At 41.0% G+C, this 11,864-nt stretch overlaps 1 protein-coding gene across 5 annotated transcripts in view; it reads right to left on the bottom strand.

Annotated features, from left to right (window-relative positions):
• rnf123 (ring finger protein 123) overlaps positions 1-11,864 on the bottom strand; it is a 133,537-nt gene extending 121,673 nt beyond the window's left edge. For 2 of the 5 annotated variants that reach the window (XM_088071121.1, XM_088071131.1), the window contains exons 1-12: positions 11,671-11,863; positions 9,361-9,499; positions 8,997-9,081; positions 7,643-7,722; positions 6,747-6,844; positions 6,333-6,387; positions 5,854-5,939; positions 5,306-5,392; positions 5,128-5,195; positions 4,301-4,426; positions 3,298-3,412; positions 951-1,055 (exon numbers count right to left, since the gene is read on the bottom strand). In XM_088071121.1, coding sequence (XP_087927247.1) covers positions 951-1,055; positions 3,298-3,412; positions 4,301-4,426; positions 5,128-5,195; positions 5,306-5,392; positions 5,854-5,939; positions 6,333-6,387; positions 6,747-6,844; positions 7,643-7,722; positions 8,997-9,081; positions 9,361-9,442 — 987 coding nt within the window. In that variant the 5' untranslated portion in view covers positions 9,443-9,499; positions 11,671-11,863. Of the gene's footprint in view, positions 1-950; positions 1,056-3,279; positions 3,413-4,300; positions 4,427-5,127; positions 5,196-5,305; positions 5,393-5,853; positions 5,940-6,332; positions 6,388-6,746; positions 6,845-7,642; positions 7,723-8,996; positions 9,082-9,360; positions 9,503-11,670 lie in introns of all 5 variants that reach the window. The other 3 variants (XM_088071110.1, XM_088071115.1, XM_088071128.1) reach the window with 3 other exon arrangements.

Consider the following 11,864-nt stretch of genomic DNA (forward strand, 5'->3'; position numbering starts at 1 on the left):
GGTTCACAGCAGGAGTATTCAGCTGATTTATTATTATTTATTAAACTTTCCAGCATTATATAAAAATGAAAAGCTCCATCTGAAACAAACTTCAGGTAAATTTAAGCACATTGTGCTGATAATAGACCAACCTCTCCTGACTGCAGGACTCTGACTTCAGCTTCTGTCAAACTTCTGCTATTAATCATTTTACTCAGGAATTAAAAACTTTTGAGTCGGCCTACTTCTCCTATAGCTGCCAACAGCCTGCCGACATTCACAGTTAGAGAAAGGCTGAAAATAAGCTCATGTGCTTGTGGCCCCGGGCCCCCAAAACATTACATCTGCCCCTGGTAATAATAATGAGAGCTCAGCGCGAGCGGCCGGATGAGACACGGAGCGATGCGTCCTGGTGTTTCTAAATAATTCATCCAAAGTCTGATTAAAGCTGAAACTAACACAAAGTCGTCTGTAGAGTCTAAAGAAGTCACTTTCACCTCTGCAGATGTGTCTGTTTCAGCGCTGTGGCTGTCAAACACTCAGCTGTTCGACAGTCAAAGTCCTTCACTGCACTTGGTTCTCCGTGGCGCTATTCTTATTATCATTGTCATTTTGACCATATTTGGCATATGGAGGAAATACATGCTATTTCCACTAGGTGACCTGTCACAGTCAATGTAGCTGCTGATCACTGACATATCCCAGACTGTCAGCAGCTACACTCACACACTGACATATCCCAGACTGTCAGCAGCTACACTCACACACTGACATATCCCAGACTGTCAGCAGCTACACTCACATACTGACATATCCCAGACTGTCAGCAGCTACACTCACATACAGAGGAGGAGGATATTGGAAATAATTCATTTTTTTATCTGAAAACATAGTGGCATCATGACAAAAACCAAACGTGATCAAACGTTTTGTTAACGACTAAAAGAATCAAAGACGGAGAGCCGACTCACCATCAGAGGAGCGAAGTGGTTGAAGATGTGAGCCAGAGCGACGAGGACCGTCGGATCTCCGTGAAGCCTCCAAACCGAACAGTCCTTCTCCAGCAGCCTCTCCTCCTGCACACACGCACGCGCACGCACGCACGCACAAGAACACACGCACGCACACACGCACACACACACACACGCACGCACGCACACGCGCACGCACGCACACACACACGCACGCACGCACACACAAGAACACACACACGCACGCACAAGAACACACACACGCACACACAAGAACACATACGCACAAACACACACACACATGCACACACACACACACACACACACACACACACACACACACACACACACACACAGACGGTTTTAATAATTATTCGTCTCCACTGTGACACTCTGGACTGCACACCTGTTTACACTTTATTTTAAGGCAAATTTGAAAGGGGAGGAGGTGCTGCAAAAAGGGGGAGGCATGTCAAAGAATTTTTTCAGCCCTGGGGAGGGACAGAAGTTTTTATTTTGGCTTTTGAGGAGGTGCATACAATTTTAAATTATTTTGTTTTGTTTTTACTTTACCGCTGTTTTTTATAAAAGGGAAAAATATAGAAATTTTTTTTTAAAGAAAATATTTTGGCTTCATTGTTTTTTAACATTTTATTTTGGGAGGGGGGGGATTTTTGTCTTTAAAAAGTTTCAGGCAATTTTTTTCATTTCGGCATTTTTCTTTCTTCAAAAATGTATGTTGATTTTTGAAAAAAGTGATTTCTTGAAAAAATGTTCTGCATTATTTTTCTTTTTTAAAAAAGTGACCTTTAAAGAAAAAAATTGGTGATTTTTTAATTTTCTTACAAATTTCAATGATTTTTAAAGAAATGACTGAATGAATGTTTGTGGGAAAAAAAAAAATTTTTTTAAATTCCAAATCTTTCAAGGTATAGTTAGTTTTGTGAAACTTTTACAGGCCCAGATATTGCTTTTTTGCAAATTCCATGACTTTTCCAGGTTTTTCATGACCGTAGGCACCGTGCTGTTCCTTCCTGTGTGCCGACCACCTGTGGTTAGTTAGCTGTGCTAAGTTACCTGTGGTCGGTTAGTTAGCTGTGGTCGGTTAGTTAGCTGTGGTCGGTTAGTTAGCTGTGGTCGGTTAGTTAGCTGTGATTGGTTAGTTAACTGTGCTTAGTTACCTGTGGTCGGTTAGTTAGCTGTGGTCGGTTAGTTAACTGTGCTTAGTTACCTGTGGTCGGTTAGTTAGCTGTGATTGGTTAGTTACCTGTGGTCGGTTAGTTAGCTGTGATTGGTTAGTTACCTGTGGTCGGTTAGTTACCTGTGGTCGGTTAGTTAGCTGTGGTCGGTTAGTCGCCTGTGGTCGGTTAGTTACCTGTGGTCGGTTAGTTACCTGTGGTCGGTTAGTCGCCTGTGGTCGGTTAGTTACCTGTGGTCGGTTAGTTACCTGTGATTGGTTAGTTACCTGTGGTCGGTTAGTTACCTGTGATTGGTTAGTTACCTGTGGTTGGTTAGTCACCTCAGGTCGGTTAGTTAGCTGTGGTCAGTTAGTTGCCTGTGGTCGGTTAGTCGCCTGTGATTGGTTAGTTACCTGTGGTTGGTTAGTCACCTGTGGTCGGTTAGTTACCTGTGATTGGTTAGTTACCTGTGATTGGTTAGTTACCTGTGGTCGGTTAGTCACCTGTGGTCGGTTAGTTACCTGTGGTCGGTTAGTCGCCTGTGATTGGTTAGTTACCTGTGGTTGGTTAGTCACCTGTGGTCGGTTAGTTACCTGTGATTGGTTAGTTACCTGTGATTGGTTAGTTACCTGTGGTTGGTTAGTCACCTGTGGTCGGTTAGTTACCTGTGATTGGTTAGTTACCTGTGGTCGGTTAGTTACCTGTAATTAGTTAGTTACCTGTGGTCGGTTAGTCACCTGTGGTCGGTTAGTCACCTCAGGTCGGTTAGTTAGCTGTGGTCGGTTAGTTGCCTGTGGTCGGTTAGTCGCCTGTGATTGGTTAGTTACCTGTGGTTGGTTAGTCACCTGTGGTCGGTTAGTTACCTGTGATTGGTTAGTTACCTGTGATTGGTTAGTCACCTGTGGTCGGTTAGTCACCTGTGGTCGGTTAGTTACCTGTGGTCGGTTAGTCGCCTGTGATTGGTTAGTTACCTGTGGTTGGTTAGTCACCTGTGGTCGGTTAGTTACCTGTGATTGGTTAGTTACCTGTGATTGGTTAGTTACCTGTGGTTGGTTAGTCACCTGTGGTCGGTTAGTTACCTGTGATTGGTTAGTTACCTGTGGTCGGTTAGTTACCTGTAATTAGTTAGTTACCTGTGGTCGGTTAGTCACCTGTGGTCGGTTAGTCACCTGAGTGTCGATGGCGGTGGACAGGACGTTCTTCATGTAGCCCAGCAGCTTGTGGGCCTTCAGCAGCTCTGCAGTCGGGGGATTCTGGAGCGGCAGGTAGCCGTCGACGGGGTACGTGATGACACCCAGGTTAAAGACAAACAGCCGACAGGTGAGAGGACACAGGTGAGAGGACACAGGTGAGAGGACACAGGTGAGAGGACACAGGTGAGAGGACACAGCTTCAGGGTTAAATTATAAAGGTTCAAAGGTAAGGAAATGTTCCTGAGAATCTTTATTATTTTGATCATTCCTGGGAAACATCCGACAGGTTGAAGACTTTTTCAGATACAAACTGAACCTTCCAGGTTTGGTTTTAGATTTTCTTCTTTTGTTTTTATTTTGTCCTCTTTTTCTGCTGATGCTTCTTTGTGGCATCGCCATCATCTCTGATGGCACTACATTTACAATTAAATAAATAAGTCGATATTTAGTTAAATATACAGTTTATTTGATTGACTTTTTCTTTTTTAAACTGCATCTCTATAAAAAAAAACTCTTTGACTTGGATTATAAATGTAACTTACTGCCACGCTGTCTGAACTATGGAGCCCCAAAGTGTTCAATATAAAACTAAAATAAATAACTATTAGGAAATAAATAATAACAAATAAATCCTATAAAAATTAACAATAATTTGTGTCATAATTAAAGATATTATTGAAATTCAACAAATCATTATTGAATGATTGATCATTATTGATGGTGTGATTTATATTTTTCATCTATATTTATTTTATTTCACATTTTTATTATCATGAGAGTAAGAATGATTAATAACATAAGTTAATGATGACTTCTTAGTTAATGTTAATATTTTAGGCAATGTATCAATAGATGATGTTTTTCATATTCAACACTTTAAGAGGTCATTTGTATTTTTGACAAGTTGCTGTGTTTGTAAACCCAAACATTAAAAAGTATGAAACCATAATCAGAGTCTGCTGAGAGCGGTGAAGGATATCTGAGCGGACGGCTGCCGAAGTTAAACGCCACCGACTCTTTGAAGGACAGACTGATGGCGGGGAAGTAGGCCACGCCCGGTCCCATCTTAATGTTGGTGAACGCCGTCCCCAGAGACTGACCGTTCCTGAGGACACACAACATGAGGACACACAACATGAGGACACACAACATGAGGACACACAACATACATTGTCATGATTTCCAAACACAAAATAAAACTCAGATTATTTTTTGATTTAATCGCCGGGCCCCGCGGGTTTGGATGGCATATTTTAAAAATGTAGGCAATTTTTTTTTCTTTAAAATTTTTGGGTGATTTTTAGAGAGAAAAACTTGGTGATTATTTTTTCTTAAAAAAATTGTGGTGATTTCTTAAAAAGCAAAACTAGCAATTTTTAAAGATTTAAAGAAGAATTTTCTTAAAAACTTTTGGGATATTTTTAAAGAAAAAAAATATGTTTGCCTTCCAAACATGGCCATGTTTGTCTTTAAAAATCACCAACAATGCCCCCATTCATCAGCCAGAATCCAGAAACAATAACTGAAATTATGGTTGAATTTTCTAATTTCCGCTGGACCTTGAACACATTGCGTGTTTTTATACAGGTTTGTGAAATTAAATTCCAGAACTTTTCCAAGTTTTTCAGGGAGTATTTAGTTTTCAAAAGCTTTTAAAGGCCTGGAAATTGCTTATTTTAATTCCAGGACTTTTCCAGGTTTTTCCATGACCACATGAACCTTGTGTTTATGTTAAGCTAAGCAGCCGCAGAGACACAAGAGAGACAGAGACCCACAGAGGTGAAGACCTCTGAGACGTTCACTCACAGACAGAATGTGATGGTCCCCTCGTCCAGGTCGATCAGACAGCTGACGATGTCTCCAGCCGCCCACGACTGAGGACAGACACACACACACACAGAGACACACACACACAGCTGTCAGTGCCACACACACTCCCTCCGAATGTCCACAGCTCTGATTTGATCTCTGTGTCTCCGCTCACCTTTCCGTAGTTCGTGGTCGTCACGTTCCACTTCCTCACTCTGTTTCCATCGTAAGCGTACGAGTCCGGAGTGTCACCAACTCCCTCCTGAAAACACACACACACACACACACACACACACACACACACACACACACACACACACACACACACACACACACACAGACTCTGTGTTGCAGGTTTTACTCAGTTAATAATATGTTAATGAATTAACAGATTATATGAACACAGACAGTGACTTTTGGGGGGATTTTTTTGTAATTAAAACATTTTTTGGTGATTTTTAACAAAAAAGATTTTGGCAATTTTTTCCTTCCTTTAGAAGTTTTTGTTGATGTTTTTATTTTATTTTATGGGTTAGGGTTAGTTTTTATTTGTATTCAAGTTTTAAAGAAAAATTAAGGGGATTCTTTTGTTCCATTTTATTTTTTTGGCAATTTTTAAAGAAAAAAGGAATTTCTTTTTTTCCTTTAAAACTGACAACAATGACCAGTGTGTGTGCGTGTGTGCGTGTGTGCGTGTGTGTGTGTGTGTGTGTGTGTGTGTACCTCCTGGTTGAAGCGACAGTTCAGAGTACACCAGCCGATCTGCATCAGACCCTGAGAGGAGATCAGCACCTCGTACGCCCATTTCCCTGCACGCAGAAAACACTGTCAGAACAGACCAGCAGCTCTGCAGCTCTGCAGCTCCGCATGTCTGCAGCTCTGCAGCTCCGCATGTCTGCAGCTCTGCAGGTCCGCATGTCTGCAGCTCTGCAGCTCTGCAGCTCTGCAGGTCCGCATGTCTGCAGCTCTGCATGTCTGCAGCTCTGCAGCTCTGCAGCTTGTTGTTTATTCTGAATATAAAGACAGAGGAGGTTTTAGAGGGAATGACACGCAGCAAAGGGCCACAGGCTGGAATCGAACCCGGGCCGCTGCAAAGGCCTCGGCATGCGGGCGCACACTAGTGCACAGTGTGTACAGCGGTGAGTGCACGGACAGACAGCAGACCGTGTCAGCAGCTGATTTCGGTGTCTGGCGGCGTTTACCTTTATAAACACATGTGGTGGCTCTGATGGAGCTGAAGTTGCTGTGGCCGATCACCTGAAATCATAAAGAGTGCAAATATTAAAAAATCCCCTCAGAGAGGACATCTGTGTCGTGGTGTTTCCATCTGTCCTGATCATTCTGTCATGATTAGCACCACGTTAAATAAACACAAATAAAGATGCAATTTCAAGAAAAAGCAGTCATATTATGAGAAAAATCTTGCAAATGAGATTAAACTGGTAATTATGTGAGAAATACAGTCACAGATTAAGGCTGCAGGGTCAGGTAATATGTTATCAAAAGCCAGAAAGTATGAAAAAATGATCAGAAGTGATAGATGAATGATCAAAATTATGAGATAAATCACTGAAAATATTAGATAAAAAATGGAAATTATGGACGGAGGATCTCACCCCCAGCAGGTCGTCGTCCACAAACAGGAGTCCTTCGAAGCCGCTGGTGTGATCGAGGACGACGGGCTGAGGGCCCAGACGACCTTCAACGGGCTGATCTGCACACACGCACACACAAAGAGATAAATGTCGGCGACGCTCAGCAGCTGCTCTGTGCAGGACATGCAGATCGAGCTAACGCAGGTTAGCCGGCAGCCTGCGGGAAGTGTTTACGTGTTGCTAGGCAACAGCTGTCACGTCCAGCGGCTGAGGAACTATTTGTGTCGGCGGAGCCAAAAAAATCATTAAATAAACAAACAAATCATAATCTGTTGTTGCTTGTTACTATTAACAAATAAAAGATGCTGGTAGACTGTTGTACGACAGTAATGTCACCGTGGAGGTCGCGTGTTGTCGTGTTTCATCACGGCTGAGATTATCTTCAGAGACCGAACCACAGCCGTGATGATGCACCGCACAGCAGCGCTCCCTCTCCTGTGATGCTGCTTCAGTGGCAGCAGGGAAACAGCTCAGCTCCAGATTTTGGTTTTCAGAGACACAACAGACAGTCCCTCTGTCCTCAGAGTCTCTCTGTCCTCAGAGTCTCTCTGTCCTCAGAGTCCCTCTGTCCTCAGAGTCTCTCTGTCCTCAGAGTCTCTCTGTCCTCAGAGTCCCTCTGTCCTCAGAGTCTCTCTGTCCTCAGAGTCCCTCTGTCCTCAGAGTCTCTCTGTCCTCAGAGTCTCTCTGTCCTCAGAGTCCCTCTGTCCTCAGAGTCCCTCTGTCCTCCGAGTCCCTCTGTCCTAAAAGTCCTGAACATGGAGCTGAATGTTCTGGTTTCATCATATATGCTTGTGTGTGTGTGTGTGTGTGTGTGTGTGTGTCTGTGTTTGTGTGTGTGTTTGAGACATCAGCTTTACCTCTGCTGTCCTCTGCAGGTTCTCCCTCAGACAGCAGTCTCTCCAGGTGAGCCCCAAGGTCCTGGAAACCCAGAGGCTTCCTGCAGGACACACAGGGGGACACACAGGAGGACACACAGGGGGACACACAAAGGAGAGAGACATTGACATAAAGCACATTACTGAGAGGGGACACGCTGCACATGAACTCCACAGAGAGTTGGGGATTTTTTGAGAAAATATTTGGGGATTTTTTTAATTTTTTTTTTAAAGAACTGATTTTGGCTTTATTTTTCTTTTGTTTTGGTGTGTTTTTTTTCTTTAAAGTTTTTTTGGCAATTTTTAGACAACAAAATGCTTTAACAAAAAAGAAATATTTGGGTGTTGGTGTTGTAAATATATATATATATATATATATATATATATATATATATATATATATATATATATGACATTGTAGGTGAAATATATAAAGACATTTTAAAAATATCTCAAAATATTATACACTATAATATTTTTTCACTAAACTGTTTTGACATTACTTGACTTTTTTCTTGAAAATTGAAATATTACCACATCTTATTTAAAATTACCTTTTTTCCTGGAATATTATTTTTATTTTTATCTTTTCGTACAAAATTTTCAACTTTACTCAAATTTTGTTTTCAGAAATATTCTGACTTTTTTTCTCCTGATGTTTCCACTTTTTTGTTTTTTGTGGACACGTCGTCCATCTTTACATTAAGTCTTTGATCAACACACAAAATATCACTGTAAACCAGTTCACTAAAGGGTTAAATGTGTGTGTGTGTGTGTGTGTGTGTGTGTGTGTGTGTGTGTGTGTGTGTGTGTGTCTGTCTATGTATAGAGCTGCTGGTAACATGAATCTGTCTGGCTTAAGGAGAGAGGCCAGTTTAGGGTACAACACACACACACACACACACACACACACACACACACACACACGGGTGTCCATGCCCTCAGCTCCACCAGTTGTGTGTGTCCTGCTGCTGTCCGTTTTGTCTCCACACACATCTTTACCAAACTTTTAGAAAGAATAAATTATAAATAAAATTAAAAAATCTTCACATTTCTTTCTGTTATTTTTTTTTATTTAAAGTTTTTTGCCAATATTTACAGAAAATATTTGTTTCTGTTTTTTTTTTTTAATTTTTAAGTGATTTTTTTTTTTTACCTTTAAAAAATTCTGTTTATTTTAAAGAAAAGATTTCAGGAGTGTTTTTTGTGATTCATTTTCTTTAAAATTTGGCAGTTTTTAAATCAAATATTTGGGGATTTGTTTTCTTTAAAAGTTTTGGGGATTTTTTTAAATGTTTAAATTTATTTTTGCTCAAACGTTGTTGGGCAGAGTTACCTGAGGGAGGCCAGAGCGGCTCCAGGTTTGGTGGAAGGAAACACGTGATGCAGGTAGTCACTCAGCAACCGCTCGTTCACGATACCTGAAGGACAGACGGAGAGACAGTGAGACAGACAGACAGTGACTTTGACAACCTGTGTCCCCCTGTGTGTGTCCCCCTGTGTGTTTCACCTGTGTCCCCATGTGTTCCCTTGTGTGTCCCCCTGTGTGTCCCCCTGTGTGTCCCCCAGTGTGTCCCCTTGTGTGTGTACCTGTGTGTGTACCTGTGTGTCCCCCTGTGTATCTCACCTGTGTCCTCCTGCGTGTCTCACCTGTCCCCCCCGTGTGTGTGTCCCTGCGTGTGTCTCCCTGCGTGTCTCACCTGTGCTCCTGGGTTTGTCCGTGTCTGAGGACAGTCTGTAGTTGCGGCGGGTCAGAGCAGTGCCGCCTCCTTTAGAGCTCATTCTGTCTGTCTGGAGTCACCTGGAAATCCTGGAAATCCTGGACACTTGGTCCAAATACTGCTGAGAGACAGAGGGAGGAAAAGTTCTGTTCATAATCTACATTCATAATCATCTACAAACTGTAAAGTGGAAACAGCGACCAGATATTTAACCCCTGATTACAGAAACGTTTGGGAGCTGTGGAAAAATACATAAAAGTTAAAAGCAATGATCTGTAATATAAACCCCTTCATTCATTATATACGTATACATGTACACAGTATATATATGTACACAGTATATATACGTACACAGTATGTATATGTACACAGTATATATATGTACACAGTATATATACGTACACAGTATGTATATGTACACAGTATATATACGTACACAGTATGTATATGTACACAGTATGTATATGTACACAGTATATATACGTACACAGTATGTATATGTACACAGTATATATATGTACACAGTATGTATATGTACACAGTATATATATGTACACAGTATATATACGTACACAGTATGTATATGTACACAGTATATATACGTACACAGTATGTATATGTACACAGTATGTATATGTACACAGTATATGTACACAGTATGTATATGCATTTATTTATTTTAACATACACTCGTGAATGCGATGGCTTCGACACGTTCTAATAAAGCTGGACGACCAAAAACATTTCACAGGTGAACAGGTGAACCCCGTGTTCTGTTTTTGTCCTTTTTTTTGTCTTTAAAAATTAAAAAATGCAGCAGGGTTGAAAGGCATGTTTACTTTCAGAAGTTTGGCTATTGATTTGTCTTCAAAAACTTTTGGACATTTTTAGGAAAAGACTTCGGGCTTTTTGTTTTCTTTAAAAATTTTCAGCAAATTTTAAGGAAACGTCGCAATTTTTCTTTCTTCAAATTGTTTTTTTGATTTTTTTAAAGATAATTTGGGGGCTTTTTTTTCTTTAAAAAATGTTGGTGAGTTTTTTTCTACTATGATTTTTTTTGACAATTTTTCAAAAAAATATTTGGGCAATTATTGGTCTTTAAAATTTCTGGCGATTTTTTTTTCCTCTGAAATTTTTTTGATGATTTTTTTAGCAAGGCATTTTGGTGATTTTTTTTCTCCTTTAAATTTTTTGTAATTTCAGTATCACGATAAACTGAGAGAGGCTGAACGGATCAATACGCTGTGAGCAGCTGTCCAATGAAATGAGTCAAAGTTGCAGTAAAGTTATGGTGATTTGACTAATTTGCGAGAACGAGGAACAAACACAGGGGGGCTGATTTCCTGCACTTTTTGTGACATCACACAGCTTATCACAATTTTTATCATCATGGACAAAAATTAAAGAGCTACGACGGAGAACACAAACTTCAGCTCATCTAACATTTGACATTTATTTTTTAACAACTTGCTTTTATTTTTCTTACAAACACTGAAATGACATTCGTCTTCTGCAAAACATCAAAATAAAAGTAAAATAAAAATAAAAAATTAAGGAATATTCAAATAGCCGAATATCCGGGTCCAGCCCTGTATTCACAAAAACAATAAAGTTTATCAGTTTGAACATTAAATGTGTTATTTCTGCAGTCAGCTGAGTATCACAACCCATTTACTGATCGCTAACTTCTGTTTTCATTCATGTTTTTACTCGACCACATTTATGGAGTTTTGACTTCATGAAGCCGACAGTACTTAACATGTACTTTTACTTCAGTCAGTAGAAGGTTATGATTCCCAGGTCTTTCACTGAAAGAAACGTGAAAATATAAGGTATGTTTATATTTTTAGTATCAGCAGTTAGCTATACCAAACAGTTAGCTGTGTGGTGTTAACTTTAACCACAGTTAGCTTCCCCTCAGCAGGCTAACAGTTTATGTCTCAGCAGCACAGAGCTACATGTAGCCTGCAGGCTAACAGTTTATGTCTCAGCAGCACAGAGCTACATATAGCCTGCAGGCTAACAGTTTATATCTCAGCAGCACAGAGCTACATGTAGCCTGCAGGCTAACAGTTTATATCTCAGCAGCACAGAGCTACATGTAGCCTGCAGGCTAACAGTTTATATCTCAGCAGCACAGAGCTACATGTAGCCTGCAGGCTAACAGTTTATATCTCAGCAGCACAGAGCTACATGTAGCCTGCAGGCTAACGGCTGACTGTAATGTTTTGCTAACAGCGGCTAACAACTAGCAGCTAACAGAGCTCGCGCGCTGGCAGCGTCACGTACCGGTTCCGGTGTGAACGGTCCTCTCGTGCTGCTGTGACCGGCTCCTGCTCCTTGTTGGTCGGGATAAAGAGGAGAAACTGTGGGACAATCTGGGGGACAAACTGTGGGACAGACGGTGTCTCTTCGGTCCAAACGACTAATTTCCACCACAACAGTCAACGCCTCTCACTACGGAGCGGCACATGGGACAAAAC

Source organism: Plectropomus leopardus, chromosome 2, assembly GCF_026936395.1.
Source record: "Plectropomus leopardus strain MGB_pleo_1.0 chromosome 2, ASM2693639v1, whole genome shotgun sequence".
In the NCBI taxonomy this organism is placed as follows: Eukaryota; Metazoa; Chordata; class Actinopteri; order Perciformes; family Serranidae; genus Plectropomus; species Plectropomus leopardus.